The sequence below is a fragment of the Artemia franciscana genome, chromosome 13, assembly GCF_032884065.1.
Source record: "Artemia franciscana chromosome 13, ASM3288406v1, whole genome shotgun sequence".
In the NCBI taxonomy this organism is placed as follows: Eukaryota; Metazoa; Arthropoda; class Branchiopoda; order Anostraca; family Artemiidae; genus Artemia; species Artemia franciscana.
In genome coordinates, this window is record NC_088875.1 from 23,495,011 (window position 1) to 23,522,350 (window position 27,340).

A 27,340-nucleotide genomic window follows, 5' to 3' on the forward strand; every position below is an offset into this window, starting at 1 on the left:
ATTCTAAATTGGTTGGTTTTCTAGAGCAAATTTTACATCAAATCAATGAAAAGCAGGATCTATTAACAAATCTTGACTTCCTTCTAACACATTATACTGCAGTGCAAACCAAGGATATCTTAACGCATGTCCTTTTGACGAGTTTCAAATTTTCGTTTAACTTCCTAGCTCTCTAATGAAGACTGCACAACTCGTTGGGCAAAACTTAATTTTCCTTAGTTGTAGGTTCAATTATGCAAACATTAATCTATTTTTTCGTTGGGAAGGGGGGGGGAGGCTTAAATCTCCTTAGTTGTAATTTCAACTGTGCAATCATTAATCTGTTTTTTTTTGGGGGGGGAGGGGATTTACATCTCAATAGTTGTAGGTTCAAATGTGCAATCATTATTCTACTCTTTTGTGTGTATGTGTGTGTGTGTGTGTGTGTTTGACTCTTTGCCACAATTCTGCTTTTTAAAACAATTAAAAGCTTTAGCGTAAAGAGTGAGGGATTGCGGAGGGGACAACCCATTTCAAATACGGAGTAATTTCTGCTCGTTTTAAGTTTTAATGTCGCTCCTTACTTTCAGTTAAAAAAACTAGTTGTTTTTACGTAATCTCTTACTAGGTTACTAGCTACTGCTGCAACCAGATTTAAGTATAATATATATATTTTAAAATTGTGTCCTTGAACGCCTGCATGGGGCAGTGGATAGCGTGCTAGTACTCTACTCCGAAGGTCGCATGTTCAATTTCTGATGCAGGCAATTTTTACACATTTGTCAAGTTAAAATCTAAACAATGCTTTTCTTAATAACTACTTGACTGACACCATTTATGATGAACTATGTCGATCCGTTATGTAAATTTGAATTTAAAAACTAAAATTATTGCCCAGACAATATAAACATTTTTTTAGTTTACAAAATAACTTTAGCGATTCTGAATTGATAAAATGTAAAGATATACTTCTGTCATTATATCTATCATATAATATTATATTATGCTTTTACGCCTTACATTGTTAGAACCTAAGATTATGACGTCATTCATCATACTTGTATATGAAATACAGTTTTTCGTAAAAAATTATTCTATTTTACAAAATTATTTTTTCAATTACAAAAGGTTTTTTAAATACATTAGTTTCCTAATGTAGATACCGTTAATGCAGAATATCGTAGTCCAGGCGAACTTTCATGTTATTCAAGCCAATGGATTTTCCTAGTTATTTAAACCAAGGAGCTGTAAGTTTCCTACATAGGGGTTAGGGACAAGGTGATTCTAATGGTATATTTTGTGTTTCGATCCAACTCTATTTTTAGGAACTATGGGCCATTGAATATTTTAGTATGGGCTTCGATCGTCTCTTAATAGGTTATAAGCTACCGCTGCAACCTGGATTCTTTACTTCATGAGAAATCCAATTGTGTCATACATACTTAAACGCGCCACAAGGCCACGTTTGTGCGTAAGTTTGGTTACAAATAATCCAACAGTGGTTTCAAACAGTTTGCAACAAAGAGCTATAAGTAAAGAGCAACCCGTATCAATAGTATTAAAAATTCTCAAAAATAAGGAATTTTGATAACCAATTAACAGACAATTCGTGGTAACAAACTCTAAGTAAGGAGAGACTCGGTCCAATAGCAACCAAAACTCTAAAAAGCAAAATTTCTTATTGCAATAAATACAAAAGAAGTATTGGCTCTTATGTCGATTTCGAATCTATGAAATTCATCACGTTTCATGTTACCCAGCAAAAGCTATCGGCCTGAGAAAATATTCCTGATTTTATGAAAGAGGGAAAGCACCCCCAAAATGTCGAGGAACCTTATTCAGAATCACACCACCAAATTCAGCGTATCAGATACCCATACTAGAGAAGTTTCGAACTCCAATCTGCAAAACTGGGGACTTCTGTGTTTTTTGCATGAAGATCTAGGATGTGTGATTATTTGCTTCTTGGTTTTGCTGGGTTTTTTTTTCGTTTTCCCCATTGGTGATTGAGTTTTACCATTGATCCTTGAGGATTGGGAGACGGCTCATTCGAACGGAGAATAATATTTCTAAAACAATTTTAAGTAACCAAAAAGATTGTAGGGTAGATAGATCTCCTCCCAAACCCTTTTTCCCCTTAAGGCTTTTAAATATAATTTTGAGACAAACATTTTGTTCAGCATAGTTGAAAAGTCAAGTAATGACCCCTTTGGGGATGACGGGATTCCCCATAACACCTAGGGAAAGGACTGCAGGTTATGAAGTTTTCCCCTTGTTGACATATAGTATTTGTTATTGGGAAACATACAAACATTTTTGGACTGATTTTTGCGGGAGGTGGAGGAAGTTTGTGGTGGGTGAACTTTCCAAGTGTCAAACTTTACATGCACATATGTTTCATTCGCAGATGTTAAATGCACTTTGTCCTTGAGTATGGATGTTCAAGTCTTGGTGTTAATGGTTATTTGGTTTAGAACGGTGGTCAGTGACGTGACTCTGTAAATTCAGCCAGGGTTTACTCAGGTCTAAATGGGTACTTGAAGAAATCTGGGGAATGTAAAGAGAAGGATTTCGCAACTAGTATCCCCACGGGCACTTTAAAGATGCCCATAGGCGCTACTCTTTTCTTCTTCACCGTTAATCAGGAAGAAGTTTAACGGCGAATCTCTCAGGCAAGATATTGGTATTATTGATTATGTACGCCTGGGTACACCAAAAAACTGTGTGTTTTTCTTCGAGATTTCTTTTTTCAAAGTTGTTATATAATAGAAGTACTTATACAAATTTTTTAAAACCTACGGGTGTAGGAAAACCCCTCAGGGCCTGCCAGTCAAGTGGAGGACCATCGATTGTAATAAACCTGATCATAGTCCAATGTTTACTTATGTAGATGGAATAGGCTTTTTGGCGGAGGCTTGTACAAGCCTTTGTTTGGATTCTGAGATTTTATTTCATTGCTGCTAAGACAACAAGATGATTCGTTACATGGTCTAGACATCTATTGATTTTCAACAACAACAAAGTTGTTACGGTTGTTACTCTTTTTTTAAGGTCTTTTAAAAGTTTGACTCTTTCTCTCAACTCTACTTTTTAAAACAGTAAAAACTTTAGCGTAAAGAGCAGGGCGTTGAAGAGGGAGCAGCCCCTTTCATATACAAAGTAATTTTTGTTCGTTTTAAGTTTTAATGTCGCTTCTTACTTTCAGTTAAAAAAAACTTGTTTTTTTATATATTTAATTTCTGAACGTTTTTAGTTAACCCATGTTTTGATTTTGGCTCTCCGCAGATGAATAATTAAAGCGAAATATGCATATTTATTTATTTGGCTAAATGGCTTTCCCGTACTTTTGATCGAATGATTTTCAGAAAAATGGAGAGGGAGGAAAAAAGGAGGGCTGCCCTCCAAGTTTTTGGGTACTTAAAAAGGCAACTAGAACTTTTAGTTTTTTTACAAACGTTTTCATTAGTAAAACATATACGTAAGTTACGAATTAGCTTACGTAACAAACTTCTATATTCGTATGTTTTTATTACGTATATGAGAGGGTTCACTCACTCGTCAATACCTCGCTCTTTACACTAAAGCTTAAATTTTAAATTTTAAAGCTTAAAGTTTTTAATTCTTTTAAATAGTAGAATTGTGGCAAAGAGTCAAACTTTAGCGTAAAGAGCGAGGGATTGCGGAGGGGACAACTCATTTCATATAAGGAGTAATGTTCGTTTTAAGTTTCAATGTCGCTCCTTACTTTTAGTTAAAAAAAACTATTTTTTTTTTTATTTAAGTTCTGAACGTTTTTGAATTAATACACGTTTGATTTTGGCTCTGCGCACATAAATTATTAAAATGAAATTTACATATTAATTCTTTTTTTTTGGCTAAATGGCTTTCTCTTAGTTTTAATCATACGATTTTGAGAAATAAGAGGTGGGGAAGGATGCCTAGTTGCCCTCCAATTTTTCGGCTACTTAAAAAGGCAACTAGAACTGTTAATTTTTAACGAACGTTTTTGTTAGCAAAAATATACGTAACTTAAGAATTAACTTACGTAACAAACTTTTATATTCTTATATTTTTATTATGCTTATGAGGGGGTTTGTCCCCTTGTCAATACCTGGCTCTTCAGAAAGGCCATAGAATAAATAGTTTGTTACTAAAAATACTTTAGCATAAAGAGCGAGAAATTTATCTCCTCCTAAATACATCGCTCTTTATGCTTAAGTACATTTAGAGCCCCTCATATGCGTAATAATATCTGTTCGTTGTAAGTTTTAATGTTACTCCTTACTTTCAATTGAAAAACTTTTTCATTTTTATTTTTCATTGTTTTTTTTATAGTAGTGCTAGAAAATCCTGTGCCCTTTTCATTGAATTTCTCTTCCCCCATGACATATTTCTCTAAGGAAAGATCCTCCCACATAGCTCCCTCCCCCAATTCCACCCCAAACCAAAAGATCCCCCTGAAAACGTATGTACACTTCCCAATAACTATTACTGTACGTAAACAATGGTCAAAGTTTGTAACTTGCAGCCCCTCCCCCAGGGACTGTGCGGGAGTAAGTCGTCCCCAAAGACATAGCTTTATGGTTTTCGACTATGTGGAACAAAATGTCTATCTCAAAATTTTGATCCGTTGACTTTGGGAGAAGATGAGCGTGGGAGGGGGCCTAGGTGCCCTCCAAATTTTTTGGTTACTTAGAAAGGGCACTAGAACTTTTCATTTCCGTTAGAATGAGCCCTCTTGCAACATTCTAGGACCACTTCGTCGATACGACAACCGCTGGAAAAAAAAACAAATAAAACAAATAAACACGCACCCGTCTTCTGGCAAAAAATACGAAATTCCACATTTTTGTAGATAGGAGCTTGAAAATTGTTTTATAGGGTTTTCTAATACGCTGAGTGCGATGATGTGATTTTCATTAAGATTCTATGACTTTTAGGGTGTGTTTTCCCCTATTTTCTAAAATAAGGCAAATTTTCTCAGGCTCGTAACTTTTGATGATGAAGACTAAATTTAATGAATCATAATTTAATCAGCATAAAAATCCGATTCTTTTGATGTATCTTTTAGCATCAAAATTTCGTTTTTTAGAGTTTATATTACTATTGAAACGGGTCACTCCTTACTACAGTTTGTTACCACGAACTGTTTGATAAATACTTCTTACGGATGTTCCAGGGCATTCGGTCTATTTTAACCTTATCTTAACTCGTCTTGGCCTAGTAAATTGCCTCCTTTGAGTGGCAATATTACAAATTTACCATATTTGCCTCGAAAACGCTGGAATTCTGCCAACCAAATGTTTGACTCAGTTAACAAATTGCACGTTTTTATGGCACTTAGTATTTACCATGTGACATATAGTGATTTCAAATTCTGTCGGTCTGTCTGTCGGTCCCGGTTTTGCTAATTTAGGCATTTCCAGTTAAGCAAGGACGATGAAATTTGGCAGGCGTATCAGGGACCAGACCAAATTAAATTATAAATAGTCTTTCCCCCGATTCGACCATCTGGAGGGATGGGAGAGTGGGGAGACGGTTAACTCGGAAAAAAATTAGAAAAAAATGAGGTGTTTTTAACGTACAAACAGACGATTGGATCTTAATAAAATTCGATTTTTAGAAGGAAATTGTGCCTCAGAGTCCTAATTTTAAATTCCGACCAGATCTGGTGACACTGGGGGGAGTTGGAGGGAGAAACCTAAAATCTTGAAAAACGCTTAGAGCGGAGTCCTAGATACGTGGTTGACATAACCAGAACGGATCCTCTCTCTCTGGGAGAGTTGGGGGAGGGTTAATTCTGAAAAATTAGAAAAAATGAGATATATTTAACTTACGAAGGAGTGACCGGATCTTAATAAAATGTCATATTTAGAAGGATCTCATAACTTAGATCTCTTATTTTAAATCCCGACCTGATCCAGTAGCACTGGGGGGGGGGAGCTGGGGTGAACCAAAAATCATAGAAAAGGATTAGAGTGGAAAGATCAGGATGAAACTTGGTGGGTAGAATAAGCACAAGTCTAAGATACGGGACTTACATAACCGGACAGGATCCTCACTATGTGAGTTTTTATTCGGAAAAATTAAAAAAAATGAGGTATTTGTAACTTACGAACAGGTGATCAGATCTTAATGAAATTTCTTATTTAGAAGGAATACATGCTTCAGAGCTCTTATTCTGAATTCTGACCAGATCTGGTGACATTGGGGGGAGTTGAAGGGGGAAATCGGAAATCTTGGAAAACGTAAAAATTGAGGTAACTTTATGTTAGGAGTTGGTGATCGGGTCTTCAAAAACTCGATATATAGAAATATTTAATGTCTCAGATGCTCTGTTTTCAATTCGAATCGGATCTGGGGACATACGAGTTCAGAGGGGGGAAACAGAAATCTTGGAAACTGGAAATCTTGGAAAACGCTTAGAGTGGAGAGATCGGGATGAAACTTGATGAGATGAATAAGCACAAGTTCTAGATACGTGATTGACATAATTGGGACGGTTCCCCTCGCTTTGGGGAGGAGGGGGTGTTAATTCGGAAAAAAATTAAAAATTGGGTATTTTTAACTTAAGAGCGGGTGACCGGATCTTAATGAAATTTGATATTTAGAAGAAACTCATGTCTCAGAGCTCTTGTTTTTAATCCTGATCAGATCTAGTGACATTGGACGATTTGGAAGGGGAAACCGTAAATCTTGGAAAACACTTAGAGTGGAGAGATCGAGATGAAACTTGGTGGGTGGAATAAGCAAATTGTGGTAGATACGTGATTGACGTAAATGGACTGAATCTGCTCTCTTTGGGGGAGTTAAGGCGGGGGGATAGGGGTTCCAGTGCTTTGGCAAGTTTGGTGCTTCTGGACGTGCTAGAACGATTAAAATTGGTAGGCGTGTCAGGGACCTAAACAAATTGACTTGTTGAAGTGGTTTTCCCCGATTCGACCATCTGGGGAGCTGAAGGGAGAGGAAAAATTAGAAAAAATTGGGTATTTTTATTTACGAGTGGATGATCAGATCTTAATGAATTTTGATAATTAGAATGACTTTGTGTCTCAGAGCTCTTGTTTTAAATCCCGACCGGCATTAATTTTCTGATTTTCCTTTTAAATCAATCTATTGATTCTTATAATTTTTCTAGAGCTCAAGCCATATGATCTCTTGGCTCTTCCGACCTCGTCACAAGTACTATATAAGCTCTTTGCTCTTGTTCATAGCGAATTTTTGCAAATACTTCACGTGGAAATAAATTTAAACAGAAGGTAAGAACAGAAGCAATCGTGGCCTTAAATCCTCCTAATTCTTAAGGCCCACGTGGGGGCTATTGTTCCCTGGTCCACCTCGAAATAGAATCCTATCCCTTGGTGAATCTCCATTTTTTTTATCGATCCTTAGGTTCCTTTGGGTTCATTTGGTTTAAAAAAAAAACAGTTGGTTGTATCCCAAATCAAGGGAAGCGTATGACATTTTTCAAAATTTAATTTAAAAAGTTAAAGCAAATATACAAGGAATACTTCATTCAGATGAAGCTAGGTGAAGTAATAATTTTTGAAATATAAAACCTTTAGGTAACCTTGTGAACCATCGATAGGCTCGCAAAATTCCAACTTTTCTCATTTCTTTTTTTTTATCAGAATGTCTCTGATGTCACGTTTTCATCTACAACTGTTGCAATTTCTGGTGTCGATCATGATCTACTCTACGTTTTAGACTACTTCTTTTACAAAATTAGACCACATGGAATTCAGCTATTGGAGAAATCACTGTAGTTTAAATGTTTTTAAGTTCTGTTTTTGTATAGAATAAAAATGTACCAAATTTTATCATCTGAATTTTTCTTATTGTCCACTAGCGTTGAAGCAATCCAAAGATTTTCCACACACGAAAAAAAATATGATAAATATGTTCGTACTTAATGGAACGGCTTTATCAAAGCTTGAGAGATTAATCAAGCTGTTATTTGTTTTGCCCTAGATGGTTGGCCAAAAAAGACGATCTGTGGCCTGCTAGTTTGATCTGGCTGCACAATATAACTCATCAGTAGTTTTATCCATGACCTCCACTTCTACTACTACTACTACTAATAACTCACTGCAGCCCTTAAAGCATATTTTAATGCTGTCTCTTCTTTCCTTACAGTTCTCTTATTTTCGTATGATCTATCACTATCTTAAATACTTATTGTGCACACCCCTTCCCTCCTCTACTAAGCATTTTCACTAAATTTTTTTGCTGCGTTTCTAATTATCCTCTCTAAGACACCGTCTGATACCTCAAAGACTGTTTTCCTAAAACTATTCCCATCCATATTCTCCGTTTTCCAATTTGAGACTTTTTAGTTTGATATCCAACTGTCCTTGAAAATTTCAGTCAAATTCTCCTCGTGTGTCTATCAACATAACAAACTTGCTGGAACCCTCGAAACTACTAGATAGTGATCTTAATTCTTTACATCAATAACAACACTCTTATATACTCTGGCATATGGTATCGATTAGGCCAGCTTTCTGTTTACAGTTTCATAATCAATAAGGTTAAACGTTAGCTGTGTTACCATTATATGGTGCCATGTCAACTTATGGGCCATTTTATGACCAAAAACTATATTGTTTATAACTGCATTGTTATATTTACGAAAATGTAGCAGTCTATAACCGTTACTATATTCTTTCCTACAACAAATTTGCATAGGCTAGGATGCTATCTAACCCTGTCAATATCAACCTGGATATTAAAACTCCCCAATAAAAATACCGTAATTCTACCTAGGATCCTGTCTACCTGTTCCTGTAACTGTAGATAAAGTTCATCTGTCACTACTATCTCCTTCAGTCGGCTCTACAGGAGCATATGCAACTAAGACTGATATATCGCACTTGTTAGTCGTAAAATGAGCAGCTAGTATTCTACCTTCCTAACATGAGAAAGATTTCGCAGCTTCATTATTCATCATGAGCCTTCTCCCTGCCGATGCATCCCGTCCTTCCTGTTTGAACAAATGACTTCTGTATCATCTAGTTTCATGTTTTCTACCCCCCTGGAAAGGTGATCCTGAAACCTCTAACAACTTCAATTTAAAACGTCTGAATCTGTCAATCAAAATATCAACATGATAGTTGTTTTGAACGTTCTGACATTCCAAATTACAACTTCAATATTCTTTAATTCGTTGAAACTATGATGGCCTCAGAAACAGCAATGAGTCCCAGACCAATGCAGGACGGGGACCAATCATGCCTACGCGAAGCGCTTAATCCGGCTTAGAACTGGACAGAAAGACTTCCCTGGGACCTTCAGTATGAAAGAGGCTCTGTGCATTCCTGGACCTGTTTCGGTCATGACTATTTCTTTCCACACTTAGCAATTCTCTTCTAAGAGTCAAAATTTTGTACAAGCAATCTAAAGCGCATTACTTCCGACTCACTATATATTCATGCCTAAAAATATTATATTCCTATTGGGAGGCGGTCCATTTTTCTTTCAATAAAAGCTCAGAAAACAATCAAAACCAAGAAAAAATATCGATCAGTTAGGATCCAGTACTAGGCTACAATTTCGTCGAGGAGCGCCACTCCTCAAGGTTACCCTGGAATGCTGCTCGCAGTCATGGTTCTGGTTAGGCAAACTTGCCAAAAGTCCATCCTAACGCCACTATGAAGCCTTGCAAGCAGGACTTTCCTTTTGGGGATAGGGACACAGAAAGGAGCTTATGAAGAGACGAAGAACCCTAGCCATCCAGTCCTCTTCTTTCCTCCTTTTCAACCAGCCTCCATTGTCTAGGAGCTGCTCTCAACAAATCTGCGAGGTAGCTTCATTGTTAATTGGTTGTCTAAATTCAAGATTTTAAATTACAAATTTTAAATCCAAGCAACCGAGCAGAGTAAAGCAGCTAAAAGTCCGCGATGGGTTTGATATTGTGGCGGAACGGGATTTTTTTTTTTTACAAAGAGCCCACGAAACTTGATAAGGATCCGGCAAACAAGCTCTTTGACTAATCTATTTAACGTCAAATTAAGTGAGTTTTTGTGCCCTGACGCTGGCAAAATTACTAAACTGTTAAAGCTAGAACTTAATCTGTTTTTAAAAATAATCTTGGAAAACTGAGAAAGGTAGTAGGCTATAAAATCTATCCAAAATTTTACTAGAAAAAAAAATCAAAACAGCCTGACTAGGATAGACATCGTGCTAGTACGGGGGTTTGAGCACTGCCTGAATGAAAGTGATGGTTAATTACATATATAAATTAAATGAAATTTTGGGTACGTATTTATCGCTGTACTGAACTGCTCTAACTAGGAATTAGAAATTTCTATAAAATGATGGTCATTGAAACACAATTGTGAAATTCATTTTTTGAATGGCGTCAAGCAAGGCTGGTGCTCTAAGATGGGCACATCCGCAATACGTTTTTCGAGGGAAGGGGTATATCCAAAAAAAGCGAGAAAATATGGATATTATAGTGGAAATATACGAAAATATTATAGGATCAACAGTAAAAACCCTAAATTTTCGCAAAAAGTGGAAGCACAGCCCCTCCTTCTGTGTGCATACCTACCTCAAGTCACCCAGGACCCTCACCCCAAACAAAGCTACTACAAGGGTGTCATGAGAAATACACAAATAATCAATACAGCCTTTTAATTCATTTTAAAAAATATTTTAATCCTATAAATACTTGACACCTTCTCCATGTTAACATTTCAGCTCCCTGTTTTGGTCATTACAGTAGGCCAACAGATCTGAGTAGATCATCATTATCTTTGCAGATAAACGGCAAAGATTTGTTACAATCAGCGTCGCTAACACCAGCTAGGTCACCATAAATTTCAGCAGCAGCACAAGCTTCAAGGTCACCTCCAATGTTGCCCATATGATTGTCAGGCTGCCCATCAAGCCAGTTTGTGACTGGTACCACTTTGGAAGTGATACCACTCCAGAGCCAAGGACTTGTTGTATAGCAGTCTTTGCCCTCACAAAACTTGCCACTAGTCCATGCCATGGGAACCCCACCTTTAAGTAAAACAAGATTTACAAATTCTAATATTGATGGTACAAAGCAGAAATAATAAAACTTGAAAAGGCTAAAAAGTGATTCGGCCTTTCAGAGGCAAAGTTGACAAAGATGCAAAGTTCAGCTTTTTACATTCCTTAGAGTATTCGGCGAAAGTAAGGGCTAGTACAAAAAAAAAAAAAAAAAGTATCTGTCTATCACATGCAAAGGGATTTTCTTAAACAGTCTGTTTGAGCTCATATTTGAGTATGGATCCCATTCCCCCAGGTCAAATATATAAAAATACCGAAATTCCTGGCACATTAAAACACCTTATATATTAAACTCGAAATCAGCACTTTTTGGGGGGTTTCTCGATTGTTTGTTTTGCAGTCATTTTTTTTCAAAAACGGGTTCTGGGATCCAATAGAAAATTGTTTCTATAAATTTTAGGTGAATTCGTCCAGTAAGAAGAAAAGTTACTGCAAATAATCGTTAATAAACTTTGAGCGCTATATTTTGAAAAAAGGGAAATATGAACACAGCCTATTCCACAAATTCTCCATCTAGACTTATATTATGCTTATCACATTATGCTTACTATATCTTTGTTTTATGATATACTTATCTGATTTACCAGAAAATCAAACTATATCTTTACATCTTGCAATATCAGACTTTGAAGAGTATAGCACCAGATGTAAATAGTTGGATTGGAATTTAATTCCCAGCTTTATTTCGTAAATCACTTTCAATGAGTTTGCCGCATTACTATTTTGTTTCTTAAGCCCTTTAGGCTCCCGTTCGACCCTTAGATATATAATTTTGAATAATAATAATGGAATTAATAATAAATAGTTTAAATAATAATAAGACGTCTATGGTTTGACCGAAGTTTGAGAGCAGTTTTTAGTTAAATTTCTGGCAAATAGTTGAGATTTTTCGATATTTTTACCTTTGTCTTTTCCCAATTCTCTGGTGACACAACTGAGGCAATAAATTTATGAGGTTAGGAGACAAAAGGACGGAGGAGTATGTTTAAAAGAGTGAATGCTTATTTTTTCATTTTTTTTCTTTAAAAACCATTCCTTGATACAAATAAAGATAGCTAAGTGGCTATTTAGCTATAATATTATTCTCAGATTCTTTGTAGTTATGGATTGCGAAACATCCAAAAATATTTCCAGCGAAACATTCGATGGACACTGTATTTATGTATGTTTCTTACTCATCAGAACATTTTAGGTAGCTCGATCACACTAATTGTCATTGTCAGAATCAATTTACAGTAAGTCAAAGGACTTTTTTTGTACCTTTTCTGACATTTTGTCAAAATTTGAATTTATGGCCCGAAATTCTAAATTGAGAACACTGATTAAAGTTTTGTAATATCTTTGCAGCTACCTGTTTCATTCTCAACATACTTAGCCAAGATGTTGGCGTGTGGGAGGAGGGGGTACAGTACGGATTCCTTGTAAATCACTGTAATGCCCGACCCTATTTTTGATTCTAGCGGTCAGGTTGTGTGTCAGGCTTGCTACCTGTCCCTGTAAAGAAGACCCAGAAACTGGAACGTTGATTTGATGGCCAGTGCACCATTGACGGTGCTGGAGGAGCTTTTCCTTTTTATGCTACGATTCAGCTTAGGTCTTCTTATGGAATAAGCCCGTCAAGAGCCCATCTTTTTTACATTCATAAAATAGATACAAATGTTATGAATGTAAAACAGGAAGAATTTTGTTATTTATCATTTTATATGAAAAGAGGACCTAAACCACACTTGAAGCTCTTTTTTTCGAAAAGGTGTAATTGGTCCTTTTTCTACCCAGAACAATGCTTATTTTGCCGCCAATTTTATATTAGATTTCTCTCAAAACCGTGAACTAATCCATCATTTCCAAAAATGGCTGCTATGACAAAAGCAAGCAAATCTAAGATGGGAAATAAGCAGTGTCTGTTCTTTATCTGCAAAATATAGTTATTTTTAACCTACTGCAAGTTTTTTGAATTTTCAAATTGAATATTTATTGTGCTAACATAACTTTAAAAATAAATATGTGCTTGATTCAATATCTAATATCAAAGGAGGGAATAGTGACTACATTTTCTGGCATTTTACATAAAAATTTAAATGAAAAACTTACCATATGTCATCATTCTGTAAACGAAAGTTTCTTCCTCTTCTTCGGAAAGCGAAACCAATTCCATGCATTGACGCCGGCAAAAGTTTCTTGCATCTACCCAAGGTACTGTAGTATTCTCTAATATTGCATCATCCCAAGAAAACAAATAGGCAGTGTCTCTGAATCTGGAATTGAAGGACCTATGGATACAAAAATCTCGAACAGGACTTTCAACATCGTGTGTATGTAATAGTGCTTCCTCCGCTACTTGTTCTAAAGATTCACTTCTATGTTTGCTTTTTTGGAGTTCATTAAATTCCTCCATTTCGAATGTTCCCAAAAGATGAAAAATATTCATTTCTTTATCTTGTTTTGGTCTTGCAAAAATTTTGCTTTGTCCTTGTTCATTTACCATATTTTCAAAAACATCTTCACTTATGCTTTCATTTTTTTCCAAACTCGTCAAACCAGACGAAATTAAAGCAGAACTAATAGGATCTATAAAATCCGATTCTGAAAGATACTGGCTTTGCTCTTCTTCGCTAACTCTTTCTTTCAAATCTTCTTCATTGGTTCTTTTGACGGTTTCAGCATCACCTGAATCCGTTAAGATTGTTCTAGGATTGTGAAGAGCTAAGAAATCGATGAAAGACTCTGCGTCAATTTTGTCGTGGTTGTCATTGTCTAAATCATAGTCATCAAAATTTATGTCAGAGTTATTCTGGGAAAATATATTTATATAAGTAGATTCTGGAGTTTGTTGAGAGTGTAATTGCTCCTCCATTTTGTTTTCGACAACTTCATCATCAATAACACCCAAACTTTCCACCTGGCTAAGAAAGTCTGAATAAAGAGTACCGTCAAGAGGGGTAGAAGCTGCAAAATTTTTATCAGTTCCCTTACTAGTATTTCTGTGATATGGAGAATTTTTTTCAAAATATAGATAAGACTTTTCTTTAAGGGGTCCTGATGTTGAGTTTTGTATTTCATGTATCCGGATGTCAACTACATTTAGACTTGAATCATGCACAAGAGGGGTAGTGAGTAGTTTTCCCCAACTTTTTTCGTTGTTAATATTGCCCCTGACTTCAGTTCCATCCTCATGTGAATTGATATCTGTTGCAAAGTACATGTTCATTGGATCACCAGCCCTTGGACTGTCCCTATCATTTGAATTCAAAGAAAGCTGGTTAATCACTGGAGCATCTCCAGTTTCAATTTTTTTGGGATTCTTTTTCATTATAGGGTCTCTAACATAACCAGGTTTATTCCTGCTATAATCATCTGGTACTTTAATGGACTGCATTACTGGAACATTGTTGACTGACGGTACGAAAGCTTTGGAAAAATATCCTGTTTTCCAGCTGCTTAAGAATGGTCTTTGTGTGATTTGTTGTGATCTGTAAGGATCAGCATAAGTAGCAAAGTTAGTGATAGCATTTGAATGCAAGTAATTATTATTTGGTGAAAGATATGAGTTCTTGGTGTAAATAGATGGATTTGACTGATGAGAGACTTGAGGGGCCGTATAATAAGTAGGGAAAAGGTAAATAAAACCTTGCTTTTGTGGTGATTTCTTTTTTGGAAAATTTTTCTGCTTTCCTTTACTTGTATTTCTAGAAATATATAACCAAGGTTGTTTCAGGATATCCCAGACTAGAGAGCTTTTCTTTTGGGGTGACAGATTTATATTTTGGATTTCATCGTGTTGTTCCCCTTTAGGTGTTAATATAGCTTCATACATTTCATTATTTGAACTTGATATCAGGGTGAATGGCTCAGGTAAATTTTGGCTCTCATCGTTTGTTGTGTTGAATTGAGTTTTGTCAGATTTAAATAAAAGCTCAATAAGCCTGGATAGATAATCATGATACCTTTGGACCACTGAGCTGAAGTTTACTAATCGTTTTGATCGGACCTTACGTTGACCTTCATTTTTAATTGTTTTCGACCTCAATTTCGACGTTCTATTTTTGTTCTGTCTAGTCCTTGGTATTTTCACTTTCTTTTTTGGACTTCTTGTAGCATTAACTAATGTACGAGAAGGAAGATTCGGTTTTGCTAGAGCTAAGGGCTCAGAAGGAACAACAACTATTTCACTACTTTTTAAGGTTGTTGTCTCAACTATCAAATCCCTCTTTTGACGTTTAGCTTCTGGAATTGATGTTACGACAGTTGGTGCTCGTGCTGGTGATTCAAAAAGTATTGGTTCAAGCAATGTTTGAGTAAGAGGAGCATTAATATCAGCTCCAGCGGGAGCAGCACTCAGTTCACCATTCGGATTAAAAGCGTCAGGTGGAGGAGGTATGAAGGATATCTCATTTGTATGCTGAGGTTCAACTTGTGCTGGATTCCTTGAGAAATCGTCTTGGAATGCTGTACCATCTGATTCAAATCGGATAGGCCGAGGAGGAAACGTAACCAAATCTGAAAAATTTTTAGTTTTTAGATGAACAGTTTCTTGGGATACTAAAGAGCTAATTGGTTTGATAAGTTTTTCATTGGTTAGCTCTAAGTTGGACAATACCGTTTGCATCTTTTGTGAATTCTCTTGGCTATGATTTACGTCATCTGTATCACTCCTCTCATCATCATTTATAGGCAACGCTAAATTATTTTGAACAGGTATTTGAACAGCCTGGGAAGGAATTGAGAAGAAATCAGAAAATTTTTTATCTTTGCTTAAATCTAAATTGGATAAAATGGTTAAATTTTTTGAGTTGCTATTCATTTCATCTGTTGTAGCTCTCTGGTCATCACTCAAAGGCTTTGCTAAAGTATTTACAGTAGATGTTTGGTTCGGACGAGGTGGAATTACAGACAAATCTGAATTTTTGCTATTATTCAGCTGATGAGTTTCTTGGAGAGAAACAAAACGATTTAGCTCTGCAACTCTTTCTCCACTTAGATCTGAATTAGATAAGTCTGTTGGTTCATGTTGTAAATTTTTTGGGCTATTATTTTCTTCATGTATGTCAAGCCTTTCAGCGTCATTCAAAGGCTTTGTTAAAGTTAAATTTAGTTTTCATTATAACGAACTTTTAAATAAATATCAAAAGAATTATCTAGAAATACTTAAAGAAATTTTTGACTAATTTCGGAGGTTCGAGAAATGTTGTCACAGCGCCATTTATTTTGAATTGTGTTTCTATTTGAGCGGAATTTTTAAAAAATTAGCCACATGGTAAAGATGAATTATATAATTGTTTAGTTCATTCAGGTTTTTTGCAATGTGTTAATATTTGTGATTTGGTAAAATTTATAATATTTAGTTTACCTATTGTTGCTAAAGGGAGGGATATATTAACAGGATAAGCTTGTTTTGGTTTTACTTGGTTGTTTTACATTTGCTGTTTTTTTTCATAGACATGTATTTTGGGGGTGATACCTGACGCGGGGATGCCATGGATATTCTGTGGTAGCCACAACACTGTGCTGGGTAGAGAATTTAGAGTGGCGAAACCCTATATAGGCCAGTGTATTCTCCTGATGAGCCCTTATGTTGGGTGTTGCCTCTGAATTATTTGTCTATATTATTTTTTCTATGGTTTGGTAAATGACGACTTATACTTATTGACGACATGACTGCCTGTCCATGGATTATTCTTTATGGTTGATTGTGTGTGGCTATGCTGTTTGACCTATGTGATTGTATGGATGAGTAGGGTTAAGGCCTCATTCAAGTGCTGGTCTATATTAATCACTAATTTAGGAAAACAGTCTTCCTTTTCTCCTTCTGTCTCCTTTTTTTTTTTTTTTTTTTTTTTTTTTTTTTTTTTTTTTTTTTTTTTTTTTTGTGTTTGTGCTGTAGCATTGGTGATTTCTCTTTTCATGATAGTAGACAGCTGGATAGATTTAGGTGAAGTAACAACAAAATCTGAAAATTTTGGGTCTTTTTCGAAGAGGGGTATCAAAGAGCTGATATGTTCGACCTCTTTTTCTTCGTTAAGATCAAAATCAGGTAAAACCATGAGTTTTTTTGGTGGGAGATTTTGAGCTACTATTTATTTTATCAGTGGTAGTCCCTTCGAAATCCCTTATTGGCTTTGAAAAATTACTGACAGTGTCGATACGGGGGGATGGAATTGAAATTAAATCTGACAATTTTTCATCTTTTGTCTGGAAAGTCTCTTGAGAAATTAAAGAAATATTAGGGTTGATAATTTTTTCTTGGTTTAAGTCCAAGTTTTGCGAAGTCATCGTTGTTTCCTGTAAGATTTGAGACGTATTATTTGTTTCTTCAACACTAGTTCTATCTAGGTTAATTATAGGCTCTGCTAGATCATTTATGGTAAATGCATCTGCTCGGAAAAAATTTTGGGGACTTTGGTCCAATAGTGGAGGTTCTATTCTTTCTTTTTGGTTACTAGGAGTACTAATGTTATCATCACCATTGGTTATCCCAAGATGGTTAAGCTTCATGGATCGATCTTCAAATATATCTGTAGACGTTTGAACAGTAGCCCTATTCGGAAATCTCAATGTATTGTGTGAAATTCTAATTCTGTTCCTAGGATAAATGGGACGAAAATTGTACATACCAACTGTTCTTGGTCTCCCATTGTTTCTAAGGGTAGGTCGGCTGTCTATGGGTTGCATAGGTCTTTTAGGATTTAGGGGCCGTGGTGGTGGAGGCAACCAGTGTCTCGGTGGTCCATGCGGCTGAGGAGGGGGCCTAGAATTACTGAATCTAGGTGGTTCTTGTGATGGTCGATGTGGAAGTGAAGCCGGTGCTGGAGTTTGATGTATGACTAAATGTGGCTGTAAAACACTTGCAATCAAATTGATTGTTTGAAGAATCTCGTGCAGAGGCATCTGAAAAGGAAAGAAACTGACTACTATCTTATAAGATAAGCTAAAGAAGAAAAAGCAGAATATGAGCAATTTTTTACAGCTTCGACAATCTTCACAAAATATGTCCTTGTTTTGTCATCTATGCTTTCCGACACTTTCGATCACTTCAACATACGATTAGAGCATCAAATATTATTTTTATCCGGAAAGTTAGTTTTGATTTCAAGCTTCCTTCAAACAGTTCGAGCTTTCTGGTAGGCTTGGTGACTCCTAGGATTTGAGCTGTCAAGCCACATTTGACTTTTTTTCAGTTTAGGAGCTGTTTTCATAGAATCCTTAGAGCCATAAAAGTAGAGAAGAAGCGGATTTAGGAGCTAGAAAATACCATACTAGACCTAAATGATCTGTAGATCCATTTACGAGTTTTATTCACCTAACGCAACATTTTTAAAATTTTCGCACATTAAGTGTGTTTAGGAGGGATAATTAGATATAGAAACTCCAAAAATCCAAAGAACTTTCCTGGATCCTATTTTGTATTAGGAATTCATTCCTAAAAGTTTAATTTACATAGTACAACAAATTTCCGTGTTGTCTGGAGGTCATTGTTCTGCTATTAAGCCTAATTTTCTATTAACACAAGAAGAAAATGAAGAATATTCTTAATAGGATTTCAGAGCAATTGGTCCTTAGATTTGATAATTTTTAGATTTGATTAAAAAATTAGATTTGATAAAGAAAAGGTAGCGAAGAAGATGGAGAATACACATTTGTCATGCATCATATTTAGATTTTAGCCTAAAAATGTAATTTTAAATAAGGGGACAAATTATTGCAACGGCAAATAATGAAAAATCTTGATAAAGGACCATAATTACGAGACTAGAGTATTCCTATCTTTTTTTGTCAATCAGAGAAATAGCCTTCTCCTCTTCTAAGAATAAGTTCGTGCGTACTTTTTTATCTTCGATCTGTTACACTACTGCTACTAACAATTCACTGCAGCAACAAGCCGCCTAAGGCCAACACAACAACGCACACATCTTCTCCATCCCAATCCATTTAAAAACCTTCCTTTTTAAACCCTTCAAGAGGTTCCATTTTTCTTTAAATCCTTCCTAACGACCTCCTCTCGCCTGATTCGAGACGACCTGCTTTTCGTTTGCCCCTAGCCGTTTCAATTTTTCTCTTATTATAACTCTAGAAAGCATGATAGAACTAATTTTGTGTGCAGCTCTGTAGACAATTCCTATAGAAAACATCTTATAAATCCTTCTGTCTTTCGGAGTACCCATTTTCAGAACCATTCTTGACAATGTCATCGCTGTAACTTCCAATACTTTATTTTTGGTTCACAGAATTGTCTTTCTATTCTTCCAAACTTTTTTCAACTGTGAAAAAACACTTTGCTTTCGATTATTCTACTTTTAACATCTTGACTGCGCCCACCGTCTTTACTAATAATAATAACTAGGTAACTGAAGATATCGACTTCATCCATGCTTTCGTTACCCAATATCACCTTTTTAGCTTCAATTATTCAAAGCCTAAGGGAATTAATTTTCTTGAAATTAATTTTTTAAGCCTATTCTTACGTCCTAAGCTCACAAAACCTCCAAAAAACCTTTATTTTGTTATCATTTTTATCTAGGACGCTCAAATCATCAGCATATGGAAATCTAGGAGATTTTTAATTTCCTATTCAATTCCATGCTCTCTCATGACCTTTGCCACGTCCCTTAGGAAAAGGTCCAGTCCATCTGTATGATGGATTGGGCCAATCCATCTGCATGGCAGCACTGCTTAACTCCAGGTTCAGTGCGAAACCAGCTACTAACCTAATTTCCACTTCAATCACAGACTATTATTTTCGTACATAGCCCTAATCACTTTAATGTATTTATCTGGTATACCATGCAAAAAGTTGTTGGCATTTATCCCCCAGAAAATAGCCACCGCGGAAAATACCCCCCCCCCCTTCCGGAAAATCCCCTGTGGAAAATATCCACCGGAAAATATATCCTCGCTGAAAGGAAATTATTCTCAAAATTTAGTCCCCACTGAAAATGGGACGTCGTCTGGGGGAGGGGCAGCTACTCCCCCCAATAATTTGGAGAATTTTTTTATATAGCCTATGCCACTTGAATATCTAAATATGGACCCCTCTTGCCCCCGAATAAAAATTCTGGAGCTAAGCCCCCACTTCTTGTACAAACCCCTCCTCTTACCTACTAAACTTACAGTATTTTCAGTAATATTTCCAGCTGCGTCACCTTAAGACATAACCTGTTACTTCACAAACTATTTTCCTAAAATTATTCCATTCATCTCATACATTGTCTAGTTTTAGATTCTTTAGTTGAATATTCAACTATTCCTGGAAGGTTTATCTCAAATTCTCATCCAGGAGTCTACCAACGTCATTGTCTTCCCGAAAGGTAGCTGCACTTCCTATATGTTATCTTTAGAATAACCTCAGGCACTGCTAGCATTGCCAGCGTGGCACAATTTTACCCTTTAAAGATTTTGGTTTCAATTGCTCGTTTCTACTCGGATATCCGTCCCAAGTTTATCAAAATTTTCCTCTTGTTAAGGTAGGCTCGGTGGTACAAATTTTCCCCTTACAGTACATTTTTTAGTCAGAAAACTGGCGCAGTTTACTTCAAAGCGTTAACAACGCCGAACACTATTAGATGGCGACCTTTCCATCAATAATAGCACCCCTATATACTCTCAATACTCTGGTATATTGTATCATCCGGACAGTATTTGGTTTACAATACCATAATCAATAAGGTTGGCCGCCTTACCATCATGTGAGTACCATGTTAACTCATGGGCCGTTTTATGACCAAGTAGTGTATTGGTTATAATTAGACATTTATACCTACAAAATTTTAGCAGTCTATAACTGTTACTATTTTCTTTTATTACATTAAATTTACCTAGGATACCATCTATCACTATTTCCACCAGCCTGAACATTAAAATCTCATAATAAAATACCATGTTTCTACCTGGGACCCTGTCTATTTATTCTTGCAGCAGGACTGAAATTCATGTGAGTCACTAATATCGACATCAGTCGGTTCTACAAGAGTATATAGTACTATTACTGATACCTTACACTTTTTAGTCGTAAAATAAGCCACTAGCATTTAATATTAATGTTTTTCTAACCTAAGATCAGGGGCGTCATTTGGGGGGGGGGTTGTCCCCTCAATAATGTGAAGAAAAAAAATGTTATATCACTATGCCCCTTGACTCCCGGATATGGACCCCTCTTGCCCCACTTCCCCAATAACAGTGCTGGAGATTCGCCCCTGTCTAAGATTGGTTATAGCTCTTAGTAATTTCAAAATTCGTGATAACCACACAGAAATAAAAAAAAAGGATTTCTTAATATGAGGAAGTATAAATATAAAAAGTGCAAATTAATATTAACTACATTCATTGCATAAACATTTTTCGGTTTTTACGGACCCCTCTTGCCCCCCTTCCCCAATAACAGTGCTGGAGATTCGCCCCTGTCTAAGATTGGTTATAGCTTTTAGTAATTTCATAATTCGTGATAACCACATAGAAATAAAAAAAACGGATTTCTTAATATGAGGAAGTATAAATATAAAAGATGCAAATTAATATTAACTACATGCATTGCATAAACATTTTCCGGTTACTTTTATCTATGATAATTTTATGCAGATTGTGTCACAATTATGCCAAATATCTATAATAAAAATTCATTCCGGTTTTACTTAGCATTAAGTGCTACTGTTTGAGTTTCGTGGTTTTTACAAGTGCATTATAGCATATATGTCGCCTATTCACATCCTTAACCAAGGGCAAAACTCCAGCATTTTAATTGGGGGGGAGGGTTCAAGAGAGGTCTGTATCCGGGTAGTCAAGGGGCATGGGATATGTAATATAAAATTATCAACATTATTGGGGGGGGGGGTACTGCCCCCGAACTAAGCCCCTGTCCTTAACTGTGGTAGAGTCAAAACTATCGAGGATTAGCTCTTAGTATAGTCAATATAAAAAGAAGGAATTGTACAGATAAAAGGGACAACTATGTTCCTTCTATTTTCAGCCAAGGCGACCGGGGTGAAGATCCCTAAAATGGAAAAAAACGAATGGTCTTTGAAAGGCCTCTACACCAGCAGTGTAGTCTATTAACCGAAATATAGGGGTTGGGGGGATTTTTCCACAATCTAAGGAGAGGGAAATATGTTGTTTTTGTTCAATCAAAATATAAAATTTCTTAAATATCCTCAAATCTAATTATACTCGTAGTCTATTGCTACAGAAAAATTGCAATAACACGTCCCCCCTTGCAACAGGAGTTGCTAAAAGGGCTATCTGGCAATGACTGGTGGGAAACTTGAAACTTTTTTGGATTGATTACTAATAAAAATAAACAACTTTAATTAGTTTGAAGGTTATATTAATAAATGCTTACCAAATAACAACAATATTAGCGTCTTAAACATGTCAACATGCTAAATACTTAATTTTTCAACGCGCATAAAAAAATTGAATAAAAGTTATAAATTCCTGAGGTGTACAGTAAGCTTTTTTGTATTTTCCCTTCAATTTTCTCATGGCTGATTATATTAAGCCAGTGTGGGCTGGGGAGAAGGAAAGACTCAAGTAACTTGAAATCTTAAGGTCAATCGCCTTTTCTGTCTAAGAAAAAGATCACCCTGACTGGATAGCACAAAAGATATTATTTTAAGCCCCGAATTTCCACAAGGTGACACTGCAGGTGATTTTGAGCCCTGCATGAAAATACACTTTAAATAACTTTAAAAAAGTAAAAAGGTGTTTTTGTGCATCTTCATTACGTTTTTTACGAGTTGAAAAACATTTCGGGGGGTGGTGGGTTCAAAGAAAGCCTCTAACCTTTCTCCTGAATACAAACTTGACAATAGGAGGGTAAAATATAAAACAAAAAAGTCTAATACCAGATGTCACAAAAATGGAGGGGGGGGGTGGCTGCCCCCAGGCCTAGCACTGCCACTGGAATTATAATATTTTAGACTAGTTTGTGATTTCTAAGTGTGAAATTTGTCCCTTACGAGGATTCTTTTGTTTACTTTAATAAAAGCTCCTATGGAAGTGCTTTACGAAATTCCATAAAATGGGGGAGAAACTATCAGAAATCCTTAATAGCCGCCCTTTGTGAAAACCAAATGCTGTTCTGAAATATATACCCCAAAAGCTCATTTTAACAACTTTGGATCGCTCTAACTAAATTATTATTTTCATCTGATGCCCTCTGGGGACAGATGAAGCGTTAAGGAGTGATAGGGTACCTTGTCTCAGTCTTTAAAAGACTACTGCAAGAGAAAATTTGCGATCGAATGAGCGCTCCTTAATAGTGGCTTCAGTTCGCAAAAATGTGAGGGGAGGGTTAAAATATATTTTTCCAAATCGAAGGGTGCCATTTTGTTGTTTCTTTCAATGAAAATACAAAACTAAGTCATTTTAATGAAAATACCAAAAACAAATATTTGAAAATCAGGGGAGGGGATCTAGGGAACGAATGCCACCACCCCAAACTGACATCCCTGATTCTTTTATCTTCTAGGACCATCGGGTTTATATTATAATCTAGTTTTATATTTTCAAAGCAAATGCGTCGACTATATTTGCACCGCTGAGTTCATCATGCCTGAGCTTTTAAAAAATACAGGGTTCAATTATGTACTAAATAATGCAGTCATAAAGTAGCTTTTTTGGAGGGGGTAGGGTGTACATTTAGATAATACCGGTGAACAAAATGAAAATTATGAAAACAATCATTAAAATAGTTTGAAATCTCTTCATAATTATGCAGCTCTAGACCCCTCCCCCCTTTGTGCCCTATGAGGGAAATCTTTTGAGACACACAAGAAGCCTTACCTCATTCTATTTTGTCTTTAGAGCTTAATTTCCTTACGATGCAAAAATGTAACTGACAAGGCAATGTCTTTGACAAGATGGCCTATAAATTTCAGAAAAAGTTAGGTGTCATGCCATGACTCAAAGGCTTACCTTGCTTATATTATCAAGAAATTTGAGATAAACTACCGCCACTGAATAAATCAAAAGCTACCTTTTTCCGGGTTAAATAAATTAAATTCAAATAAGATAACCCTTCTGCTTATATATGACTTTAGATATTATTGATATTACATTTCCGGATATCAGTGACTTTAGATTTAAACTTCTGATTATAAAGTAAGTAAAAATCCGCCAACTTTTACATCAATTGAGAAAGGCTTTAGTTCTAAAGGTTTTATGTACCTTCCTATGGTGATTAATATTTTTTAGAAGGAACAAATTTTTTCTATGGCACTTGGTATTAACCAAGTGACATATAGCAATCGCCAATTCTGTCGGTCTGTCTGTCTGTCGGTCCCGGTTTTGCTACTTTAGGCACTTCCAGGTAAGCTAGGACGATGAAATTTGGCAGGCTTATCAGGGACAGGATCAGCTTAAATTAAAAATAGTTGTTTTCCCAATTTGACCATCTGGGGAGGAGTGGGGGCCGGTTAATTCGGAAAAAATAGAAAAAATGAAGTATTTTTAACTTATGAATGGGTGATGGGATCTTAATGAAATTTGATGTTTGGAATGATATTGTGTCTCAGAGCTCTTATTTTAAATCCCGACCTGATCTGATGACATTGGGGGGGGGGGGGGGTTGGAGGGGGAGAAACCTAAAATCTTGGAAAACACTTAAACTGGAGGGATCGGGACGAAACTTGATGGGAAAAATAAGCACAAGTCCCAGATACATCATTGACATAATCGGAACGGATCCGCTCTCTTTGGGATAGTTGGGGGGGGGGGGGGGGGTAATTCTGAGAAATTAGAAAAGAGGTATTTTTAACCTACGAACGGGTGATCGGATCTCAATGAAATTTGATGTTCAGAAGGATATCGTGTCTTAGAACTCTTATTTTAAATCCCGACCGGATCTGGTGACATTGGCCGGGGGGGGGGGGGGGTTGGGAGGGGGAAACCTAAAACTTGGAAAACACTTAGAGTGGAGGGATCGGGATGAAACTTGGTGGGAAAAATAAACACGAGTGCTAGATACATGATTGACATAAACGGAACGGATCCGCTCTCTTTGGCATAGTTGGGGGGGGGGGGTATTTCTGAAAAATTAGGAAAAATTACGTATTTTTAACTTACGAACAGGTGATCGGATCTCAATGAAATTTGATATTTAGAAGGATATCGTGGCTCAGAGCTCTTATTTTAAACCCGACCGGATCTGGTGACATTGGGCGGGGGGGGGTTGGGAGGGGGAGACCTAAAACTTGAAAAACACTTAGAGTGGAGGGATCGGGATGAAACTTGGTGGAAAAAATAATCACGAGTCCTAGATACATGATTGACATAGCCGGAACGGATCTGCTCTCTTTGGGGTAGTTGGGGGAGGGGTTAATTCTGAAAAATTAGAAAAAATGAAGTATTTTTAACTTACGAACGGGTTATCGGATTTCAATGAAATTTGATATTTAGAAGGATATCGTGTCTCAAAGCTCTTATTTTGAATCCTGAATGGATCTGGTGACGTTGGGGGAAGTTTGGGGTGGGGAACCTAAAATCATGGAAAACGCTTAGATTGGAGGGATCGGGATGAAACTTGGTGGGAAAAATAAGCAGAAGTCTTACATACGTGATTTACATAATTGGAACGGATCCGATCTATTGGGGGGGGGGGGTTAATTCTGAAAAATAAGAAAAAATGACGTATTTTTAACTTACGAAGGAGTGATCGGATCTTCATGAAACTTCATATTTAGAAGGATCTCGTAACTCAGATCTCTTATTTTAAATCTCAACCGGATCAAGCGTAATTGAGGGGGGCATTTGGAGGGGGGCCGGAAATCTTAGAAAATACTTAAAGCGGTGAGATCAGGATGAAACTGGATGGGAAGAATAAAAACCTGTCTAAGATACGTGACTGACATAACCCGACCGGATCTGCTCTCTTTGGTTGAATTGGAGGGGGGGTAATTTTGAAAATTGAGGTATTTGTAACTTACGAAGGGGTGACCAGATCTTAATGAAATTTGATATTTAGAAGGATCTTGTGCTTTAAAGTTCTTATTTTAAATTCCGACTAGATCCTGTGACGTTGGGGGGAGTTGGAGGGGGAAACTGGAATTCTTGGAAAACGTGAAAATTGGGAATTTTTATCTTACGAATAGATGATCGGATCTTAATGAAATTTGATTTTTAGAAAGAATTCATGTCTAAGAGCTCAAAATTTCAAATCCCGACCAGATCGTTTGACATTGGGGGGAGTTGAAGAGGGAAATCTTGGAAAAACACTTGGAGTGTAGGAATCGGGATGAAGCTTGGTGGATAGAATAAACAAATGTCCTTGATACGTGATTGACAGAATCGCACTGGATTCGCTCTCTTTGGGGGAGTTGGGGGGAGGGGTTCGGTGATTTGGCGAGTTTGGTGCTTCTTGACGTGCTAGGACGATGAAAATTGATAGGCGTGTCAGGGAGCTGCACAGTTTGACTTGATAAAGTCGTTTTCCCAGATTCGACCATCTGGGGCTAAAGGGAGAGGATAAATTAGAAAAAATTAGGTATTTATAACTTACGAGTGGGTGATCGGATCTTTATGAGTTTTGATATTTAGAAGGACATCGTGACTCAGAGCTCTTATTTTAAATCCTGACCGGCATTAAGCCTCTTATTTTCCTTTTTAAATCAATCTATTGATTCATAGAATTTTGTTAGAGCTCATACGATATGATCTCTTGGCTCTTAGCTCTTCTCGCCTCGTCACAAGTGCCATATGAGCTCTTAGCTCTTGTTCTAAGAGGGCGTTCAGCATTGTAAAAAAAACAAGTCTTATTTTATTTCGTAATTTTAAATTAAAGTCATTTTTCAGCTAAAATTTTCGGGCAAGAAATTTTATATGCAGCTCGGGGACTCGCCAATTTTGCTATACAGTTCAGAAACTATTTAAAAACAAAATTTTTTCAGTTTTGAACATACTTTTTCAAATTCTGGGACTGAATTTAAGATTCGTCTGAATGTTTGTGCGCGTCACTACTGAATAAGTCCTTATTAGCCACACTAAGCTTTAAACAGCTAAAAATGATGTTTAAAAGGACCTGTGCAACGATAGACTGGTTTCATTTGTAAAAAAGATTTGGTGTAATATCTTTAGGTTGTCAGTTTATTTTCAATGTTGGAAAGTACAATCAAAGTCACTTATGACTTACGGCCAGGGCCGTAACCAGGATTTTTTCGGGGGGGGGGGGGGGTTAGAGAAAAACTTTAAAAACGCGTAATTTTTTTTTATATTTATCTTTGTTGCGTTTTTATGAGTCGGACAAACATTTCAGGGAGGGGGGTCAACCCCCTTAACCCCCCTGGATACGTCCCTGATCTGGGCCTTCCTATCGGACGGTCAATACTAGAGACAAGGG

General features: G+C 36.5%; 3 protein-coding genes across 3 annotated transcripts in view; 1 reads left to right on the forward strand and 2 right to left on the reverse strand.

Annotated features, from left to right (window-relative positions):
- Positions 1–7,799, forward strand: part of LOC136035047 (glycoprotein-N-acetylgalactosamine 3-beta-galactosyltransferase 1-like) — a 17,105-nt gene extending 9,306 nt beyond the window's left edge. The window contains exon 4 of the mRNA XM_065716645.1: positions 7,611–7,799. Coding sequence (XP_065572717.1) covers positions 7,611–7,745 — 135 coding nt within the window. The 3' untranslated portion in view covers positions 7,746–7,799. The remainder of the gene's footprint in view (positions 1–7,610) is intronic.
- The window catches only part of LOC136034680 (uncharacterized), a 285,081-nt gene that overhangs the window by 91,693 nt on the left and 166,048 nt on the right, over positions 1–27,340 (reverse strand). The gene's annotated exons all lie outside the window — the stretch shown is intronic.
- Positions 10,615–23,913, reverse strand: LOC136035095 (uncharacterized). The gene is made up of 4 exons (XM_065716678.1): positions 23,791–23,913; positions 17,631–17,904; positions 13,111–15,516; positions 10,615–10,986 (listed from the first exon to the last, which is right to left on the reverse strand). The coding sequence occupies exons 2-4, from the start codon at positions 17,902–17,904 to the stop codon at positions 10,697–10,699; spliced, it is 2,970 nt and encodes a 989-aa protein (XP_065572750.1). The 5' UTR covers positions 23,791–23,913; the 3' UTR covers positions 10,615–10,696.